The sequence below is a fragment of the Pomacea canaliculata genome, linkage group LG11 (assembly GCF_003073045.1).
Source record: "Pomacea canaliculata isolate SZHN2017 linkage group LG11, ASM307304v1, whole genome shotgun sequence".
Classification (NCBI taxonomy): domain Eukaryota; kingdom Metazoa; phylum Mollusca; class Gastropoda; order Architaenioglossa; family Ampullariidae; genus Pomacea; species Pomacea canaliculata.
In genome coordinates this window covers 18,095,877-18,115,689 of record NC_037600.1, presented here as the reverse complement: position 1 = coordinate 18,115,689, position 19,813 = coordinate 18,095,877, and the positions used below count along the sequence as shown (strand labels likewise).

The window sequence follows — 19,813 nt, the reverse complement described above, 5'->3', positions numbered from 1 at the left end:
AGGAAGTGAGAAAGGAGATGGGTACCATTCTCATGTAACGCTGGCCCCGAGAAAAGTGAGGTCTCTAACACTTCACCTCCCAATGACCTGAAAAGCTTTTCATTATGCATTTTGTTGATTAACAATGTAATGCTGGTTGCAGGAAGACAGTACACAGCTGGAACATCTTTTAACTGCTTTGGACAGTGGATGTCCTCCTCATGGAGGTATAGCTCTTGGTTAGTATCTTTTATAAGTGAATTATTATCACAAATTGCACATCATTGTCAGGGTTCATAGAACCTTAAAAGAAAGTAGCAAGTTGGGCTTAAAGGATAGGTACTTTGTGAATAATTTTGCTCTCAATATTTTGTTTTAAAAGAACTGTTTACTTACAATTATGTCTAAAACACAGCTCTAGGCTGATTCTTTGAGCCAGCTGTTTCTGTATTCTTGGAAAGGAAAAAAAAGTGACCCTCATTTATGATGTAGGAGTCGCCATTTGACAAGAAAGGTGTGGAGTGATTTCAAGAGTTTCCAAATCCACAAGAAACTAAAGTGGTCTTGGGTCTAATGCAAATGTCTTGAAAATCTGAAAAATGCCTGTTTAAGTACATGCAGGAGCGTAGACGGTTCAAAGCGCTTTTTTTTTTTTTTTTGTTGTTGTTGCAAGGACTGCTTCAAAGGACTGTAAGATTGTGACCTTGTGCTAACACTAGGATTCAAACGTGAAAAAAAGAAAATATCAAAAACTGGAGCAACAACATAAGTTTGCTCAGGAAAAGATACTGATCACCCTTGTCAAGACCAGCAGAAAAAAAAACAGAATTCTTTCATTTTTTACAAATTCTGCTTTACCTAATGCCTCAAGATTTCAGTGCTTTTATGAATATATCTGTCAAACAGCGATGCATTCTCTCACCATTCCTATTCATACTTGCCATTAACTGGCTGTTGAAGCAAACAGCAAAAGAAAATAGGAACTGTATGACACTCATGTCAGGAGTGGAGGACTTAGATTATGCTGATGACACAGCTATCCAGTCAGCACAAAGATGCTCAGGAAAAGATAATCTAATCAAAACAGGACCTTAAGCATACACAAAACAAAAGAACTGAGACAGAATGCCAGTCAACAGTCGAAATTAAGAATCTTCACAAGCCATCTCCTACTGGTCTTGCTCAAGGCAGAATGCTGGAAGATATTAGCAAAATTAGGCAGAAATGAGAGACCTCTCAAACTAATTGTCTGAGAAAAATCTTCAAAGTATTTTGTTCAAACATAATTATCAATAAAGAAATTCTCATAAGAGCCAGGTGCACAACTATGCATCCATAATACTAAAAATATGACTAGGGCTTAATAGTCCCTTGCTGGACAACAGTCAAAAACAACATGGAGATCAGGAAATGGAAAAAAAACAATGGTCCTAGTTTCTTCTGACGTGGAACAACATAACTAAAATGTGGATGACAGACAAAAATGTAGGTCTTAATGGATGTCTTGGTAGAGGACTGACTAAGACAACGTGGGCAGCATGGTTTTGGGCACTTTGAAGCTTGTTGAGCAGGTGCTGGGAAGCTCAACAAATGGTAGTTGAAACTGCTCAGCTGGGAGAACATAAATGCAGAGATGAGTTTCTTAGTGGAAGAAACTGCTAATAAAGGTCTTATATGGCTAATTTTGTGAAGATCTAGATAAATTGCCTTAGTGGTTCTTTAGTGAGTGATGTGTCACTGGTTACACCAAGATTTTCACCATCTGCGAGAGTAGGAAACTCACACTGGAATGTAAGACTGGCAGGTGATGTGTCTTTAAAATTAGTTTTGTCTTCATTCAGCTGTAATTTTTTTTTATTCACTCCTTCACTGAGTTCAAAGTATTCTCTGTGGTGGTAACATCCTGCTGTAGCTCAGATACAGGACCAGATTCAAGCTGTGTATTAATAGGAATATGAATTACATACCAAAACAGCAGTTATTATCCTGAATTAGGCACCATTTGTATAGTTACGATTACTGCTTATATATTTATATTTGGGGATTAAAATGATGTCCATAATAATCATCTCTAGTTGTATCCTACAAATATGCATGCCATTGTTTTTTTGTGCAACAGTTAAATAATGGCTATAAAATTACATCAAATATTTTTCAGGGCTTGATCGTCTAATGGCTATTGTCTGCCAAACAGAAAGTATACGGGATGTGATTGCTTTCCCAAAATCACATGAAGGCCGAGACTTGATGAGTGGTGCTCCAACATATGTTTCACAAGATGAACTTGATATTTACCATATTTTTGTCAAGAAATGAAAAAGGGGAACTAGGCCTATGTTGACAATTGTAGAGAGAAAATTTCTCATAATCATAACCAATCTTTATAGTGACATGCTGTGAACTGTGGGATAGTTTGATGTCAAAAGAACATTCACAGACAGTTGACAGAGTGTGAAACATAATTTCAATAATAATTGAATTATTATTAAAGAGCACATTTCCAGTGGTCACCAAAGGTAAAAAAAAAAAAAAAAGGTCGAACACAAGATAATAAAGACATTTTCCAAATAGTAAAGACTTGACTGATACACAAAAATCTTCAAGTGAGAACCTTACTGAAATAACAGATGCAACACTGGCATGAGAGAAAAATTATATATAGTTGGTGAACATGGTGGTGATGGAAGTGGATGACAGTGTGGAATCTGAGTACATGTTAGCAAATTAATGTGTAGTAATTCTTCAGCAGAAAAATAGAGTTGGTAAATAAGCACAAGTCAAAAAGCTAAATTAGTTGCATTCCATTATCAGGGGAAAATATTTTATCAGTGGAAAATATTTTAGAGTAACGGCTATGGCTAGTGTGATATACAGCCCATGTGTGCATTTTTCATTTAGATTTGATGCTACATGCAATGACAGATTCCTTATTCTTGGAGGGTTTTCTTTGCTATAGTACTAGTAAACCTTTTTTTAAAACTGGATGCTGATCTGGTGAAATGCAAGCAGAATGATACCGTCAGCCTTTAGGGATTGCACTGCCGCTTGCCTGTGTAAGTTTTGAGGTCAGATCTGTTGCATTTATCACCTCTGATGTGTGAGGCAGAGAAAAGGGTAATGCAAGCTGACCAGAGACCAACTCAGGTGGCAGCTCAGACAGGTGTATGATGGGGCAAAGTCATGAAGACAAAGGTAGTACAGTGTGGCAATGTAATCAATGCAAACTCAAACTGACAGCTAGTGAAGCTTGTGGAGGGGTGTAGTATGCACCGTTTTATGGAAGACAACACATGTAGCATTATTCTGAGCTATTTGAGGTTAGGAAGACTGACTATAACAATTGTTGGGTTGTGGTAATGTTTTCTTTTATGACTAATTTATCTGTAAAGTAAAAGTTTCTGAATTATGAAATATATTTCTCTTTTCCTCCCCTTTATGCAACCTTAATTTCTCATCTTGCAGTGCAGCTACTTAACTAGCCTTGATACCCACCTATGAAGAAACAAATCAGGCTCGTCTAATTGCGTTTTTGTAAAATAATTCAATAACTTGTTTTATATACCAGGATGCTGGTCTCAAATTGTCTTAATCCCAGTTTCTTTACAATATTATTTAAAAAGTCTCAATACTGTTACTGCTCACAAAGAAGAAGGCAACTGGAAAATTATAAATCACTGATAATCAAATACACAGCAGTTAATGTGAAATAATGAAACCTGCATGAAGCAAAGCTAAACAGAATATGCCTTCGTGCGCGCGCGCACACACACACAATTTTAAATACTCTGAAATTTCCACCAGTTTTTTTTTCCTTAACTCTAAATAGTATAATTATAATTGCTTACATCAGCAGCCCCAAGCTACTAAATCTCTACTATATAAATCTGATGGTCAGGCACATATTATTCACTTTTATAGTCTTTATTCACACTCCAAGTAGGTTGCACCATAGATGTGGCTCTAATTCTAATATTACATTTTACAGAATTTTTTCTTTCACAACATCATTTATGTAAAATATCACTAATAAATTGCAAATATCACATTTTCAAAACAGTATTTGTATCAAACCAAAGATAAGGATTATTTGAAAATTTAGTTTAATTTCCAGTAAGCATGCTGTAAACTCTCACATTAAATGGCACATAGCGGTGTTTGAAATCTAATGTGCATAAAACATGAAAGTTCAAAGTTGATATAGAGTTGACAAAGACAAATCACTTGAGTGACATTTACTCTGATGGGAATGAATCTGCATGCAGATTATACATTTCTCTTTGTGCCTACAATTCATACTCTTTCCTACAGGCAGGGTCACTGAAAACTGTCACTACTGTTATCCTAAGTTGTTTTTTTTTAATTCCTCCTTTAAGGAAAAAAAAAGAGGGGGTGGGGTATCTGGATTCAATATTTAGCTTAAAACATTTAAGATACTTCAAGAAATTTCATTTTTGATTTAAAATTCTTCAGGTAAAGAAAATTCCTTCATGATTTTAATGTTTCTGTGAAATATGTTCTGTGCAGCAAGATGAAAGTACCTCTATGTTAGTGTTTGCACAAGAATGCAGAAACAGTATGGACAGGTCATCGGCTTATTGTTCATGGCTGCTTCCAGATTCTTTCACTTAAATCTATAAGATGGCCATAAAGCTCCCACTTGAAAAGTGTAAAGTGTTAATATATTTAACATAAAGAACAACAAAAACACAGCAGCAAAATACCCATCTAAAAATACAACAAATTAACTTTTTCTACAAAATGTTCATGATGATAACTCATGCTGTATTTGATGTTATTTGACTTTGTGACCACCCATCACTTTAGACATATGAAAAAAATCATGGACAATGCCTGATGTTCATAACTACAACTTATGAAATATGTTCTTATTTTAAAACAATGAACACAGTCCACAGTTTCAGTTGTATATTCTGATGAACTTTCCACAGAACTAGTACCCTATTTTATGTGCAAAGTTTTCAATGGGTGACAGTTTCATATTCTGTTCAATCACAAACACTGCTTAAAATATGAGGGGAACAAAGGCTGAAAACAGGCTAAACAAGACAGCATATATACATCAATACTCACAGGTACATGCTTTAATAATAATAATGCACTTTTGTAGCACACTGCCTCCTGTGAAGGCGAGCTCAGTGCATTTTACAAAAGAGCAAGTCCCAATCCAAAATGAACAAAAAGTAAAACACAAGGTGATGTAAGCTAACTTTGTTCCAACTGCTCTCAGTCAGGAAGAAGGAATGGAGAGATAAATTTTTGAATGGCTTATGGTGCCATGGAAACTATTCATATCATATGGTGGTGTCATTTCATCAGTAAATTGTCACATGAAGTTAACATGAAAATTTCCCATAACTTGTTAAATGTCCATCGACAAGTGAAAATTATCTGACTTCCTCTTTCTTTTGAATCTTTTTTTTTTTTCAATCATGTTACCTCCCCAATGCCACTTGTACACAATTATTTTGCTACTGAAACTCAATCACTGTAGAGCACACAAAACAGATTGGTATCCTTTGGATTAAAATTTAGTCCCGTTCTTGTGCAAGAGTCCACTTCAGGACGGAGTTTACATGAATACTTGAAACCACATTTTAAATGAGAACCACATCCATTTTTAAATAGAGAATTACTGTGCTTGCATCAGCAATCATTGATCATCTGCTATCTTAAAGTCAAGTGACTTGATTTCAAGTTCTCATTTTCCAACATGCTGTAATTTCTGTAACTCCATCTATTTCTCTCATGGCGTAAGCCCTCCTAAAGTTGTTTGGAATACAATACACAGCTCAAGCAATTGGAACAAAGAGATCTGTGTAGTGAATGGAAAACAAATGAGGGGATATCCACAGCAATTTAGCCAAAAAACTCAGAGAAGTTAAGCAGAACTTCATCATATATGTACTATATCTTGACAACTTAGGAATGCTCCTGAACATTATAGTGCCATTAGTATCAGTACTGCTGACTAGTGGTTTTAACTATTTCCTACTTTTTTTTCCTCTTCATTATTAACACGTCAAAACCAGGATCCTGGTATTTATATAGTCATCTAGCTATGCATGAACTTTGAGTGTTTTAAAAAATCAGAATATAACTAAAAAAAAATTTTTTCTGCTCACCATCACCAACTTTGTCAGCCATGTGCTCACCATAACTTCTTACAAATTCTCCACATCAAATTCCGAAATTATTCAAATCGTTTCTAGCAGATCTCAAACTTGTTCAGGAGTTTCAAGGTTCAAAGACCCTCAAAAGCTATCAATGTATACGTGAGCTTTCTTGATACATGTCAAAAATAAAGAAACATTTGGTAACTTTAAAATCTTTCCAAAACACATAGCTTCATCCATTTTACGGCATGCAACTCTAATTTCTAATTAAAATGGTTCACCTAGTGACATGAAATTCTGTCCCCTTTTGCATGGATAATGTGTAAAAATCACTGCCTATTATACACAGATATGCTCAACAGTGAGAAATTTTTTAAATAGCATATACATTTATTAAAAAGACAGAAGATATGTTTCAGTTATAAGTCAAGAATTGTGCATAATAAAATTCCTCCTCCATATGAAGATTACCCTTTATCTTATCACTTCAATTACTATACTAAATTGAAAGTAACATGTAAATTTGATGGGAGCAGAAAAAGGCTTTGATGACTACTTTTAAATTATCATTGTCGAGTCTTTATATTGTTCTTTATTTACATCATTGACTGTGGCTGTATTAGGGATCATGTGATGCACAAAGCTCAGCTTGTGCAACACAAGCGAACTTTTTTTAGTATTTTCTTTGTAAAGATATATATGTAAATCTTAAAGCCTTAACACAAGGAAAAAATATGCACTAATACTACAAAATTTATATCTGACACAGAATGTACATAGTAAAAAGCTCAGCATACAATAATCTCTATCTAAATGAACTTCCACCATTATGATCATAGATGAACTTGTCAATATTAATTTTCTTTTATAACAAACAATATTGCTCAAGTTGAATGAATCATAATTTCAAAAGTGAGATACCAAAGCTGTAACGATGCATTAATAACCACTGGTTTTGCTATAAAAAAAGTATATCATCCATTGTCCTATAATGGATGCATCAGCACACCTGTTGAGTATGAATACAATGTTCTGGAACCTAGTATAAATGAAGGTAAAAATGTTCCAAAACAAAGTTTAACAATCTGAAGTGTTTAAAATATAAAGTGCTTTTATGTGCATGATACATCACATAATACCATCTGTATGCTCTGTAGTATATATAGTGTTTGTATATCATAATCTTTTAATAAAAGGGAAAACATTAACAAATTGGTGATAAATCTGTGCAAAACAGGGGTTTATTAAAAATCCAGATGAAACTATTTTACAGATATGCATATAAGTCTCAACATTATTCTCAATTACAAACTACTAACTTATAAAGAGAGCACCTACTTTATTGCATAACCCACCCGCACTTGCATACATGCATCTTCCTGAGTACATCCAGTATATATTCCCATTTGCTGACGAAAGACAGACAGAGATGGATAAGACCTTCACATAAGTCTTATCAGGTCACAATATTGCCACACAAAACCTATTCTGTAAAAAGAAGGCACTTTCTGTGGTAAAATCGAAAAATCTAAAACATACTAGATCTAGTGGCAAAACACAACCTTTATTTTCTCTGTACTATTAATCATAAGAGAAAATGATATGCAGTATTATAGTTACATACTTCTGAGTCACAAAAAAACAAGGTATAGTATTCAGACTATGTTCACTATTAAGATGAGTTTACCTAAAAGATCCACACACTTTTTTGCAATTTTTAAAGATTAATTATTGATAGATTTATAGTGTGTTGCTGAGTGTAGCACACCAACTACTTTTGCATCAACAAGCTGTACCTGTTAAATGTATAAATTACCAGTCTTTTAAAAAACTGTTCACCTATGAAATTGTGAAACTACAAGAGATATTTCAAAGTAAATGTGACACTCAAAAGAAAAAACTACAAAAGAAAATTGTTTCCTTAATATCCAACAATGGCACACAAATGTTTACCAAGAAAAAGCAATCTTAGCACCATTCATTTTAATTAGCAGCTGCTTTTTTTGCAATAAATTTCTGCTATAAGACAACACACTTTCACAGAATTCAATAACTAAAGAAACTGATTTTTTTTAATTTGGTTAAAAAGCAACTCTTGGGTTGCCTGGCAATATCTTTCAATCACTTTGATAAATTTTAGCATAGTAACATGTATCTAGTTGGTTCTAATAAACTGAGATCTCTGTCCCTTAGCCAAAGTAAGGAAAATTATATTTGTTATAATCTCATTTTGTATTTTTTCTTTTAATTCTATGGTTTACTGGAACATATTGTCCAAAAATATCCACTGCTCAGCAAGAAACGCTTAAAGAGAAGAGTCTTCCCAAACAAACATCAGTTAATTCCACGTAACTTGAATCTACTAGATGAACTTTAAAAAAAAAATAAAGACAAAGGGAAGAAGGGAGGACCATGACATTCTCTGAGACTGACCACTCATCCAGCTAACCTGATATGTGCTGGACATACATGGCTCAGCACTTTCAAGCTACACCACTTGTAGTCAAGGCTTCTTGTTATTTTTCACATTGTACAACAGTAATATAGCAGATTTTTATTATGCTTAACAATAATTTTGCCATTCTAGTTCATGAAAACTCTTTTGACAGAATCAATAGTACCAAAAGTATTGCACAAGGGTGTTTTTGACCGAGAATTCTGGCCTGCATTAAACAAAAGTCACAAATAGGGTAAGGTTTAACAATGAAGCCACAAACTTGTATTACTTGACTGCTGGCAGATGATTTTTTTTTTCCAGTTAACTACTAAAATGAGAAAGGTGTGTACAAAGCTTCTGATTTAGTCACATTCATTGTTTAGGCTTGCCGAGACTAACAGCGGTGAATTTTGCAAGAGGCTTAGCGTTGATCTTGGCAGACAGAAATCCACCTACACACGTCTATGATGCAACAAAAGTGTTAATCAACAAAGTTTATGACTTCTAAAAAATGAAAACTGATAGTAAATAAAGTGATAGTAAAAAAGGAAAAATGATAGTAAATATATCATGAAAGGCTTCTCTTAAATCATCTCATTTTTAGTTACAACAAATGTGAAAGTTGTCACACTGTTAGGGGATTTCAACATATAATCATATTTATGATCTTAGCATAGAGCTCTTTGTAACTGATCAGAACATTCACAGTGCTTTGAATGCAGTAGTTTCTTCCCTTTTTAGCACAACCACTTCTTCTAAGTAAAAGAATTTCAAATTGATTATAAACCCCACTACAATGTAGCACCAAAAATTGTGTATAAATTAGAAATATTGCATTTCATCAAAACTCCGTTAAATACCATTCTGTGAAATTTGAACATTGTAAATCAATGAGAAAATCTATGGACTTTTTTGTACTGAGGTGCACAAAAGCTGTGCACAGTAACATTTGGGGACTGACAGTTTTGATCGATCTTGTCAGAAGATTGTGGAAATTTGTATTTCATTTAGAAAAGTAGAGTCGAATAGTTCTAAAATGTCACAAAGTCAGAATGCTAATGTGGGTACAAGTGTTTGATAATTAAAATATAATCTTGATAATAAAGAACATCTGGGAGTGCACCAAATATCAGTTTGAAAAAATGTGTTAGGAATTCCTTTTTATTTAGTAATTTTCTGTTTAATTATGAATCTATTGATAAACAAATATTTATTTACATGAGGTTTTTTTTTATTTTGCAGAAGTCAGTATGTGGAGTTTGGATGAGATGTGATAGTGAACTTTTTCCAAAAAACAAAATTTAATGGTGTAACTGCAAAATATTAATGACTCACAAACAAAAGCAAATAAAATGTAAGCTTTTTCAGAAAAAAGTGGATGATGTAAGTGTGCAAATGTGTCTAATGTGTCATTGGTAATAAGACATAAAAACTGTGGCAGACATACATCGGAAATTACAAAAACATAACTTTTAAATGTCTTATTTGTACTTAGTACATCTATTGATTCTTAATGTCCAGCCAGTAGTAGTATTGATCATTTAATGTTTAATATTGTTGCTTATCTACTAAATTTAGTTCTTCCTTTCTGTTTTTTTATTTTATATCAAGCTGCTTTAGAATTTAACTAAGACATTATATCTGTTACAGGTGCGTCACTATTGGGTCGAGCATTCATAGGGATAACTGGAAAACAAACTGAATATAACACACGCACTTCTAAATAAAATCTGCCTTGCTTAGATTTGTGAAAAAGTAGTAATGCCTGGTAAGCTTTGCCTATAAAATAGTTAATGTGCCTGCAGGTTAACATAATGTGTCAAAGTCATTCTCTGTTCAGTTTAATCAAAACATTATTTGTTACAACTTAAGAATGAGAACTAAGGCTTTTTTTATCTGAACAATAGGAAATTAATAAATAATAAATTGACATTTTTTTTAGATCAAAGAACTCTGAAAGTGAAAGGTAAGGCTGATGTTAATGAAACATCACAGTTAGCTGAAAGAGGTGCCCATCCACATTTAAAACTCTCATTAAAGAAGTCGGGCATTTGAAACAAATTATGGTTTTGTTTACAAATATTTATACAATTATTTCTGTAGCAAGTATCAATATCACTTGGATACCACACACATAGTGATAAGACAAATTCAAAACCAGAAGAGGTCACTCCCATTGCTGGTGAATGTAACATGCATAATTTCCAAGAAAGGCAAATGGACCATTTCTGGCAATAATTTTTTTTTTAATTTCTCTAAGTATAACCCCAAAAGTACTTGAACCCAAATTATATGCTCAAAGTTCATGATGTTAGCGGTCAAATTACAGTTTCAAAAACAACAAAATGGATCTTTAAAGGGAGGTAACTGATTTTATCTTGTTGCTTGTTCTTAAAAGGCTGCCTTCATTTGCATAGCACCTGATCCCTAAAATCATTAACAAAGTCCAAAAAAAAGACAAAGCCACAGGTAATGATATAATGATGGCAGAGACACATTCTGCACCAGTGGACAGAGCAAACATGCTCAACTGCTATAAGACATGAGATTGACAGTTTACAGTTTAGGTGGAAGGTAATAAGCACTAAGCCTAATTGCAACAAAGTGTAGCAATCCTGGAATTTATGATTTTATATGAGCAGAAGTCAAAACTGAAAATCCTGCCCACATATCTCACCTTACTACTGTGTTGGGTTCTTTTTCAAACCATAAGCTTTGTAATAAAAAAAAAGCTTGACTACAACCAAAATCTAATGAAAATTAGAGGTCATTTCTAGGTAAGAGTCCTGGGAATACAACAAATGTTTAGAGACTATAAAAATGATTAAAAACATGTCATATGGAACCGATGATTTCCCATCCAGAAGCAGCAACAGAGTTCAGAAAGTCAGGTCTGTCATACAGTTGTTTCTGGAAAAAACAAATGAATATTAGATTTACTTCAAGCTTATAAATCTATTTTGGCATCTGAAAATAGCAGCACAGGACTGGATAGGACCTGACACACAAATGCATATGCGCATGCACACACACAGGCAGAAAGACATGTAGGCTGTGGATAGGAGCTGAGGGTACCTGATGACCTGGGTTCAGCCAGAAAGGACATGAGTAGGAGCCAACCTAGCAACAAAGCCCCAGGGTACTTTCCAGAACAGTGGTTCCCAACACTTTTTGGGGTCATGGCCTACTTTTACAATAACTTGCAATTCTCCACCCCACCCAATGACAGGCATGTGAGAAGCTATTTTTTATACAACATACATATATATATATGTTCTAAATATGACAAAGATAGTTATAGTCACATAGATTTAGTCTTAGAATACTGAGATTTAGAAACTTTAGAATCTAAAGTCATTTTAGACTTATTGAGTCTTAGTCTCTTAATGTAAATCATTGATGATTCACAATCAAGGATAATCATTAATCATGGTTAATGCAAGGGTTGGCTCTGCATCTTGGGAACCCATATGGGAATTCATGGCCAGTATCATTCTCAGCATTTAATCTGTTTCTTGACTTTGTTTTGATATACAGAAGCACTCTTACAGATCTATGTAGAAGCAAATGGAATTAAAACTTGAAATGCAAGCATAGTGACATTTGGAAAGTAGGCAAGGAATGACATCAATAATAAAGAGAATAACTATAGAAGATTCTTCTCTGAAACATTAGTGCTGTCCACAGTTACAAAAAATTAGCTCTGCTACAATATTTTGATACTAATCTTTTGGATCCAGGACTACATAAGAGGCAAAAAAGCTTAGATAACTTTTAACACAATGATGACCTTTTAACCTTTATGTATGCATGTGCACACCAATCCACAAGACAGAAAGAGAGAGAAGTAGATGCAGGATTTTCTCAAACTTCCATATAAAACAAAGTATTAAGTTATTTCTTTGTTTCGTAGAGGATAGTGTTTGAACGGTTCCCAGGGCTATCCCTTTCACACACTTGCCGCATACAAATACATACAAATACGTAATAGCCAGCCCTAAACTGTCCACCAGTGGCTACTGGACCTATTGTTACACTTGAAGTTACTACAAAGTCGCCTGACCCACTAGAGAAGGACATGACTAGACAGTGAGGAATGGGATGACCACTGTCGTCACTGGGAACAAGGGAAAAAGAGGGGGGGGGGGAGGTGCTGGAACATAAGATGGGAATAGGATAAGTAGTGTAGCTTTACAGTTGAGAGAGGCCACCACTGCAGTGAGCGGCTCAAGGTTCAGATCTCATCTCAGGACACTCTGTATATGACACCTGGTTCGCAGGGCTGGCATCAGGGGTTTTCTCCCTCTTACCCCATAGTTCAAAATGGCAGGGTGGAAGCACTTTCCTACTAAACAACAACATCGAGAGAAGCTTTTTGGATTTGGAAATGTGTGGAGAGAAGGCAGCCAGCTGCTGAGTGAAACTGAATAAAATCTACAGTTATGTGGCAGTTCCATCTTTGTTGTGTTCTTGTGCGACTAGCCCACACCTACGCAGCCATCAAGGACTGACATGTTGGTTACACAAAAATTCTGTAAGAGTCAAAACTGTCAAGAAACAGTCAACAGTCTGGAAAAACCAGGGTGTAAATGGTTGTCTGTTTATTACAAAAGAGCAGTCAATAATAATGTCCTCTATACAGCTACTTCCATATCAAAAATAAATTTGATGTTTTTTGTAGCATGGATAAGGAAATAATAGCCATTCAAATTTATAATTCATACAGAAATTTTGCTCCAAATAGCTACAGACATGGCAACCAGATCCCAGGCCAATTAAAAAATGTACTCCAGTCAAATTCCATTTAATTTCTACTACTGCAAGTCTTCTAAATTTTACTCAAAATACACAGCAAATGGTTTACCTTTCAAGCTCCTTGCTGCAGTTGTCTTTGGATCTAGATGGGCAACAGCAGCAGTACTGTGAGAACTTGACTTCCCTCCATGCAAGGGCTCTGGCTGAACACTACCTTGCAAAGGAGGGCTTCCAGGAAAATTGTAGATACTTGATGAGATTCCTTTAGGATTTTTACCAATGTGGGAGGATTCTTTAGCTGGTGTTACAGCACTTTTTGTTGACATAGATGCATCTGATTGGGAAATGTTAGATGCTTCTATCACTAAAGTCTTTGACTTCATATCACTATTTGAAGTCTGTGTGATAAACTGTGCCTCTTGTCTGGCTTCAGAAGAAAATGAAATCGGAGTTACACCAAGTCTCCTAGGTTCTGACTCATACACAGTACTTTTATGCAACTTAAAACCAGTGTGATGTTTTTGCTGCTGATTGTCGAAACTGTTGTCTTTTGAAAGTCCCAAAAGCTGTTTAAATGATTTCATTGAGCTGTGTGCTTTTGGGTCCTTTTCTTGATGTCTTTCAGCTTGTGCTTCCTGAAAAAGATCTGGTTTTTGTGCAGTATGTTTACCATTGATGATATTATCTTGAATCGTAGATGGAGATGATGATTGAAGATCTGCTCCAGTTTTTCTCCTTTCTGTTTGAAGTCCTTGGCCTTCACTCTGTAAATTTGCTGTTTGCTTTTGATCGAACCCCTCTTTTTCTGATACTAATGAATTGGATACAGAATCATTTTTATAAAGCCTCTTTTCAGAAGCAGTACTTAATGTTTTCAGAGAATTTTGTGATCGTGCATTTTCTGTTCCTACATCAGTTATGTTGACTGTAGGAAGTTCTGCAACTGCTTGCTTAGCTGTGTCATGCTGAATGTCTTGCTGCTTTTTGGATTTACCTTCAAACATAGCTCGTATCTGAGCAAATGGGACAATAGGAATGGGCATCAAAGACTTTGATTTTTCCTTATCACGGAACTTCTCACTAGGTAGCTTCACAGATGGAGCAGGTAATTTTGAATCACTGACACCAGTTGTCAAAGATCTAGGAGAACGTAAATGACATGCGGAGCTTGGTGGCAAAACTCGACTTTTTATTACTATATTTGAAGCTGGTGGGGCTGTGGATGCACACGGTGAGGAGACTAGACTTGGTGAAAATGAAAAAGAGTTCATTGTGGAGTTGGAGCCATACTTCAGTAAACAACTACTACTCTTGGACAAAGAAGACTGTTTGAACCAATCAGGTACATTCAGTTTCTGCAAGGACTTAGAAACACGAAGTTCATGCACTGAAGGTACACGCATGAGATTTCCTGTATTTTCTGTATCAACATCATCTATATTTGTCTCAAGCGTGCAAAGACTCTTCGATTTTTTGTGCTGATGGTGAGCAAATCTTCCCTTTCCCACCTTTTTTGATGAAGAAGTCAGGATCCCTTCATTGCTAGTCAACATGCTGCCAGACTGCAGATGAGACATGCTGGCTGACCTTTCAAGAGGTTGCTGCTGAAACAAGCAAGCATTTACATCATCATTAGTTTGGCAAAACAACCTGCCATCTGACGTGTCAAAACCACTAACATCAGTGCAGATCAGGGACGGCAGGGAAACACACTTGCATGACTCTTCTGAGAAAGGTAACTGCATATTTTCTATTGACAATGTTTTATTCAAGAGGTCTCTACGGCCCTGTGGTGAAAAAATACAGTTTTCATGAAGATGATGAATGGGAGCTCGTTTCAAGGACATTTCTGATTGTCTGGAGAAGTTGATTAAATTCTGTAATTTTTCAATCTGATCCTGACTGTTGAACTGCGTTTTGTACAATCGTTTAGGTGATTTGTACAGTCTTTCTCGAGACTCTTGCTTTGGCATTTTGTGAAGGTCAAACTGTTTTTGAACTGAATCAGTACTACATGATTCATTCAAATTTTCTGCGCTGAGAAATTTTTTCCTTGATGCCATTATTTTCACTTTGGTAGGTGTAATCAAGTGGTCTGGTATAGTAAAATGGCCAATAAATGATCTAAAGGGCTGGTTCTGCTGCACTTCTGACATAAATGATTTTTGTTGAGCTTGTTTACGTCGTATTTCTTTCAAACTGCGTGGCCGCTTTTCACCATAGCTATGCTTGTAAGCATGCTGGTGTAATTCTTCTTCATGGTTTTCTTCAACGCTTTCCATTTCACTACATGAAATATTTTCATCAGATATTTCATCATCATCATCATCATCATCATCATCATCATCATCATCATCATCCTCATCATCATCAGATGATGAATTTCTACTTTCATCATCATGAAATGCTCCATCTTTGCTGTCATCAAGGGACATTTTGTTATCAAAACATGAATGTTTAGAAGTAGCCGAGTCCACCTGCACAGTTTTTTCTGCTTTTGGCACCTGTAAATTTTCGTTTTCAGAATCAAGCATGCACCTAACTTCTGGACCCGCTAATAAAATGGTACGATTTTCAAACAGACTGTGTTCTTGATCCTGTAACAAAACATCAGACTTTAGAAGACTGCCTTCATATTTTGTTGACAGGTCTATCTTTTCTGCTGTAGAAGTCTCACTTTTCATTGGTCCAAATTGTAAAACAGATGAATTTCTGCTTTTATCGTCATGAGGTGCTCCATCTTTGCTGTCATCAAAGGACATTTTGTTTTCAAAACATGAATGTTTAGAAGTAGCCGAGTCCACCTGCACAGTTTTTTCTGCTTTTGGCACCTGTAAATTTTCGTTTTCAGAATCAAGCATGCACCTAACTTCTGGACCCGCTAATAAAATGGTACGATTTTCAAACAGACTGTGTTCTTGATCCTGTAACAAAACATCAGACTTTAGAAGACTGCCTTCATATTTTGCTGACAGGTCTATCTTTTCTGCTGTAGAAGTCTCACTTTTCATTGGTCCAAACTGTAAAACATCCCCATCTTGTAAATAAGCAAATTGTGATGCCCTTCCATCATTGTTAACCAATCTGTCCTCAGTGAATGAAGAATCAAGGTATTGAGCATTTCTTTCTTTTAGATGTGAATTGCTCAGCAGTAAAGTGTCACTTCTCATTACTAAGCTTCTATCTGAACTAATATCAGATGTAATTTCATCCTTCATCTCAGATGCTTCTGATTCAGCTGTAACTGTATTCTCAGTAGCTTCAGACGACACCAAATGTTTTGGAAACTCGAAAGCATTGGAACCTACAGGAGTAATCAAATTCCCACTTAGAATTGGACACATGCCCTGAAGTGCAGAACTGCATGCAGAGTCTTTAACAGAATCTGACCTTGACAATTCTCTGACAAAATCAGAGTACCCATCATTTTCAAGTGACCAATCATTAACTTCTTCAAAGCCTTCACTTGTGAATGGAACGCTGTTTATAAAGGTATCAAAATCTGGATAAAGTGGTTTGTCCACTAGAAATGTTCTTCGTTCACTTCTTGATTGTTCAGATTCACACTGCAAAAAGATAAACCCATGTGGTGTCATTTCTTGGGCTGTTGAGATTCCTGCATCATTATACACATGTGCTTTGTTAAATGCAATGTGATTACACCTTCCAGGAAACTTTTGTACATTGACTGAATCATTATTTTTTTCTGTGTCTTTACTACTGTCATTGCTCAGCCCAACTGGACATACTGGCAAACCAGATTTTAAAACAAAATCTTCTGATGTCAGATCTGAAGAAACAACACTTAAAGTTCCTGGCACAGTAACTGTGCTCTCTTCCAAACTATGAGGCAATGTGCAGTCTTTAGTGTTGATATTGTAATGTTCAACACTTGGAATTAATGATCCTGTCTCTTGATTAAACACAATACCATCATGAATTAACTTTTCACATTCTTCAGCCTGATCATTTGTCTTTCTTGACACAAAGCTTTGCTTAGTTACAGTAATCCGGTCATCATTATTACATCCACTTATTTCTTCACCCTTTTCTGAAAGTCTTATGCTCAAATGAACATTATCTGACATCAAACTTCTGTTATCAAATCTAGGACTACATTGCTGCTGTGGACATATCAAGTTATTGTTCATTTCTTGGCTAGCAACCTCCTGTAAATGGTAATCCTCTGAAATATGTGGCACTGGTGATTGTTTAGTACCATTCTCCATGATGTTTTCTTTAACTAAAATCTCTATATCGTTTGTTGCAGGTTCAGATGCACACAAAACTGCTTCTGTGATATTAACATAATTCTGCACATGCTCAACAAAATGATCTTCATGAAATTCTGAATTATTCAAGGCAGTCCTCATGGTGGATCTTCCTCCATCAACTTTTGTCTCAGCAGTTGGAATGTCAAGTGCAGCCTGAGAATGTGCAGCATCCACAGTATCACAAGATGCATCATGTGCTGAAACATCACTCTCATATTCTACAGCAGCATCTGGTTTAGATGACTCTCCATTGATATCAGAATAAATGGCTTGTGGTTTGACATTCCACTGTGGTAAAATGTAAGACATTTCTTCCTCCATATAAAATCTCTGTGACTCTTGTTCATCACTGGCACTAAAAATGTCATCAGAATCCTCTTCTAAAATTGGCTCCAACAAAGTGCAACAATAAGAATCGTCATCTGAGTTGGCTTCCTGATATTGTGATTCATGGTCACTGTGGATGGGCAAGCATTTATCTGTCAAAACTGAAGAGTGAGATATAGGGTTTCCTCTGTTGCTACTCTCAATACCTTGTTTCTTGACACTTAATTCTACATGTTCTGAGTACTGATCACATTCCCTTTGGTATCGCTCCCAATCAGTATCAGTATCAATGTTTATTATTGATGTCATTCCTTGCCTGCTTTCAAAACTGACGATTTCATTTCCTATCATCATTCGCTGCTTTGTGCTTTCACTTCTTGAAGAAACGGCTGAATCTATCAGGATACTGTCACGATCTATTTCTTCTGTGTGCTTGACTTCAGCGTGAACATCCACCTTCCCCACTCTCTGACCTTCTCTTTGCAAATCCTGATCATTCATGTCATCTAATAAACGCCAGGAAAACATTATGGTAATTATTGCTGCAATAGCTGCTGTCAAGAATCTTTCAAATGCGCCATCTCCCGATAATGCAGGGGTGCCTGAATTTCCTTTAGGTACCCACCTGTCCATGGTGATATGGTTTACTGCACTGTTAATGTACAACACTGTTTTTCGACAGCTCTCGCCCGGTAAGTGCGAATTGAAATGTACATACCAGCAATTCCTACTGACAGCAACACATGCCGACAGTCGCTAAATATTTTGTCATTTCACGTCAGAAGAAGTTTCTCAAATCCAGTCATTAAACAAGAGAGTTGAAAACATGCAGCATCTCAAACTGACGGTAAAATGTCCCAGTGGTATATATCAGTACATAATTTTCAAACCTATTGAAAAAGGAACTACATTGTTTTCCGAATCGGAAAATGCCAAACAACCAGTTGCAGTTCCGGTGACACAGGTGACAGATAGGTGATGTGGCATTTGCGATCCTCAATGGAAACTCAACAATGCGCAAGCACAGAAATATTCAAACTAAACGAAGTAACCGAAGTAAGGAAATAACAGCAGACGTTGACTATTTATTTATGTGATACAAGTTGAATCCAAGTTATCCTGAAACTGTCAAATACTATCATAATACAGTCACATTATTCGATCCGACTCTTTAACGTTTCTGACAGGTAAACAAACATTCCACAAGGTCAGCGAACCAATCAACGGCGTTCTAGTCGTCACATGCTCGGTGACGAGTGAACGAACACGTTCCGTCACGAGCGACAACACAGGTGTGTCTAAACTACCTGGCGAACGGGCGTTTGCTGCATTGTTAGCTCAGTGGGTTTCCTCCCAAGAATCGAACCCCATGATTGTCGTTTGCCTGTTAGTGGCACGATCAGTGAGATGAAGACTGACCGAAAGCAAAAGAAGTCGATCGCTATCTTTAAAAAAAAAAACGGAGGCACGGGGATATAGATATGCGTCTAAAAGAAAAGATGAAAGAATAGGGTGTTTGGTAACAATGAGTGATTAAGAGTGATGAGCATAATCAGGGTGGTGTACAACATGAGCCATTCCTCCCAGGGACAAAACCAGCATGACAGCGAAGGCTCACCAATGCACCCGACTGGCCTTTTCTCTGCCGAAAAGTGTCCCACTTAAACTGCTGCCAGATACATTTTGAAAATATGCATCTCTTATGCAATAAGCCCAGGCCTTGATCACTTCTCTGATAGTCCCAGCTTCCCTGTCTTCACAGAGGCATCTTTCATGGAATTATTGGTACCTGTTAACTAAATCCCAAAACGGGAAGACAACCACAGTCTTCGAAGAAATCTTGCTTTCTTGATCCTGTTTCAACTCACTAAAATACCTGTACTGATTCCAACTATCACATCCCTTGT

At 36.0% G+C, this 19,813-nt stretch overlaps 2 protein-coding genes across 5 annotated transcripts in view; one reads left to right on the top strand and one right to left on the bottom strand.

Annotated features, from left to right (window-relative positions):
- LOC112575534 (aspartate--tRNA ligase, mitochondrial-like) overlaps nucleotides 1–2,549 on the top strand; it is a 41,459-nt gene extending 38,910 nt beyond the window's left edge. For all 4 annotated transcript variants that reach the window (XM_025257469.1, XM_025257468.1, XM_025257467.1 and 1 more), the window contains 2 exons: nucleotides 143–218; nucleotides 2,138–2,549. In XM_025257469.1, coding sequence (XP_025113254.1) covers nucleotides 143–218; nucleotides 2,138–2,295 — 234 coding nt within the window. In that variant the 3' untranslated portion in view covers nucleotides 2,296–2,549. The remainder of the gene's footprint in view (nucleotides 1–142; nucleotides 219–2,137) is intronic.
- A 1,339-nt stretch (nucleotides 2,550–3,888) lies between these two features.
- LOC112575531 lies at nucleotides 3,889–19,589 on the bottom strand. The gene is made up of 2 exons (XM_025257465.1): nucleotides 13,415–19,589; nucleotides 3,889–11,460 (listed from the first exon to the last, which is right to left on the bottom strand). The coding sequence occupies exons 1-2, from the start codon at nucleotides 18,537–18,539 to the stop codon at nucleotides 11,447–11,449; spliced, it is 5,139 nt and encodes a 1,712-aa protein (XP_025113250.1). The 5' UTR covers nucleotides 18,540–19,589; the 3' UTR covers nucleotides 3,889–11,446.
- Nucleotides 19,590–19,813: the final 224 nt, after the last annotated feature.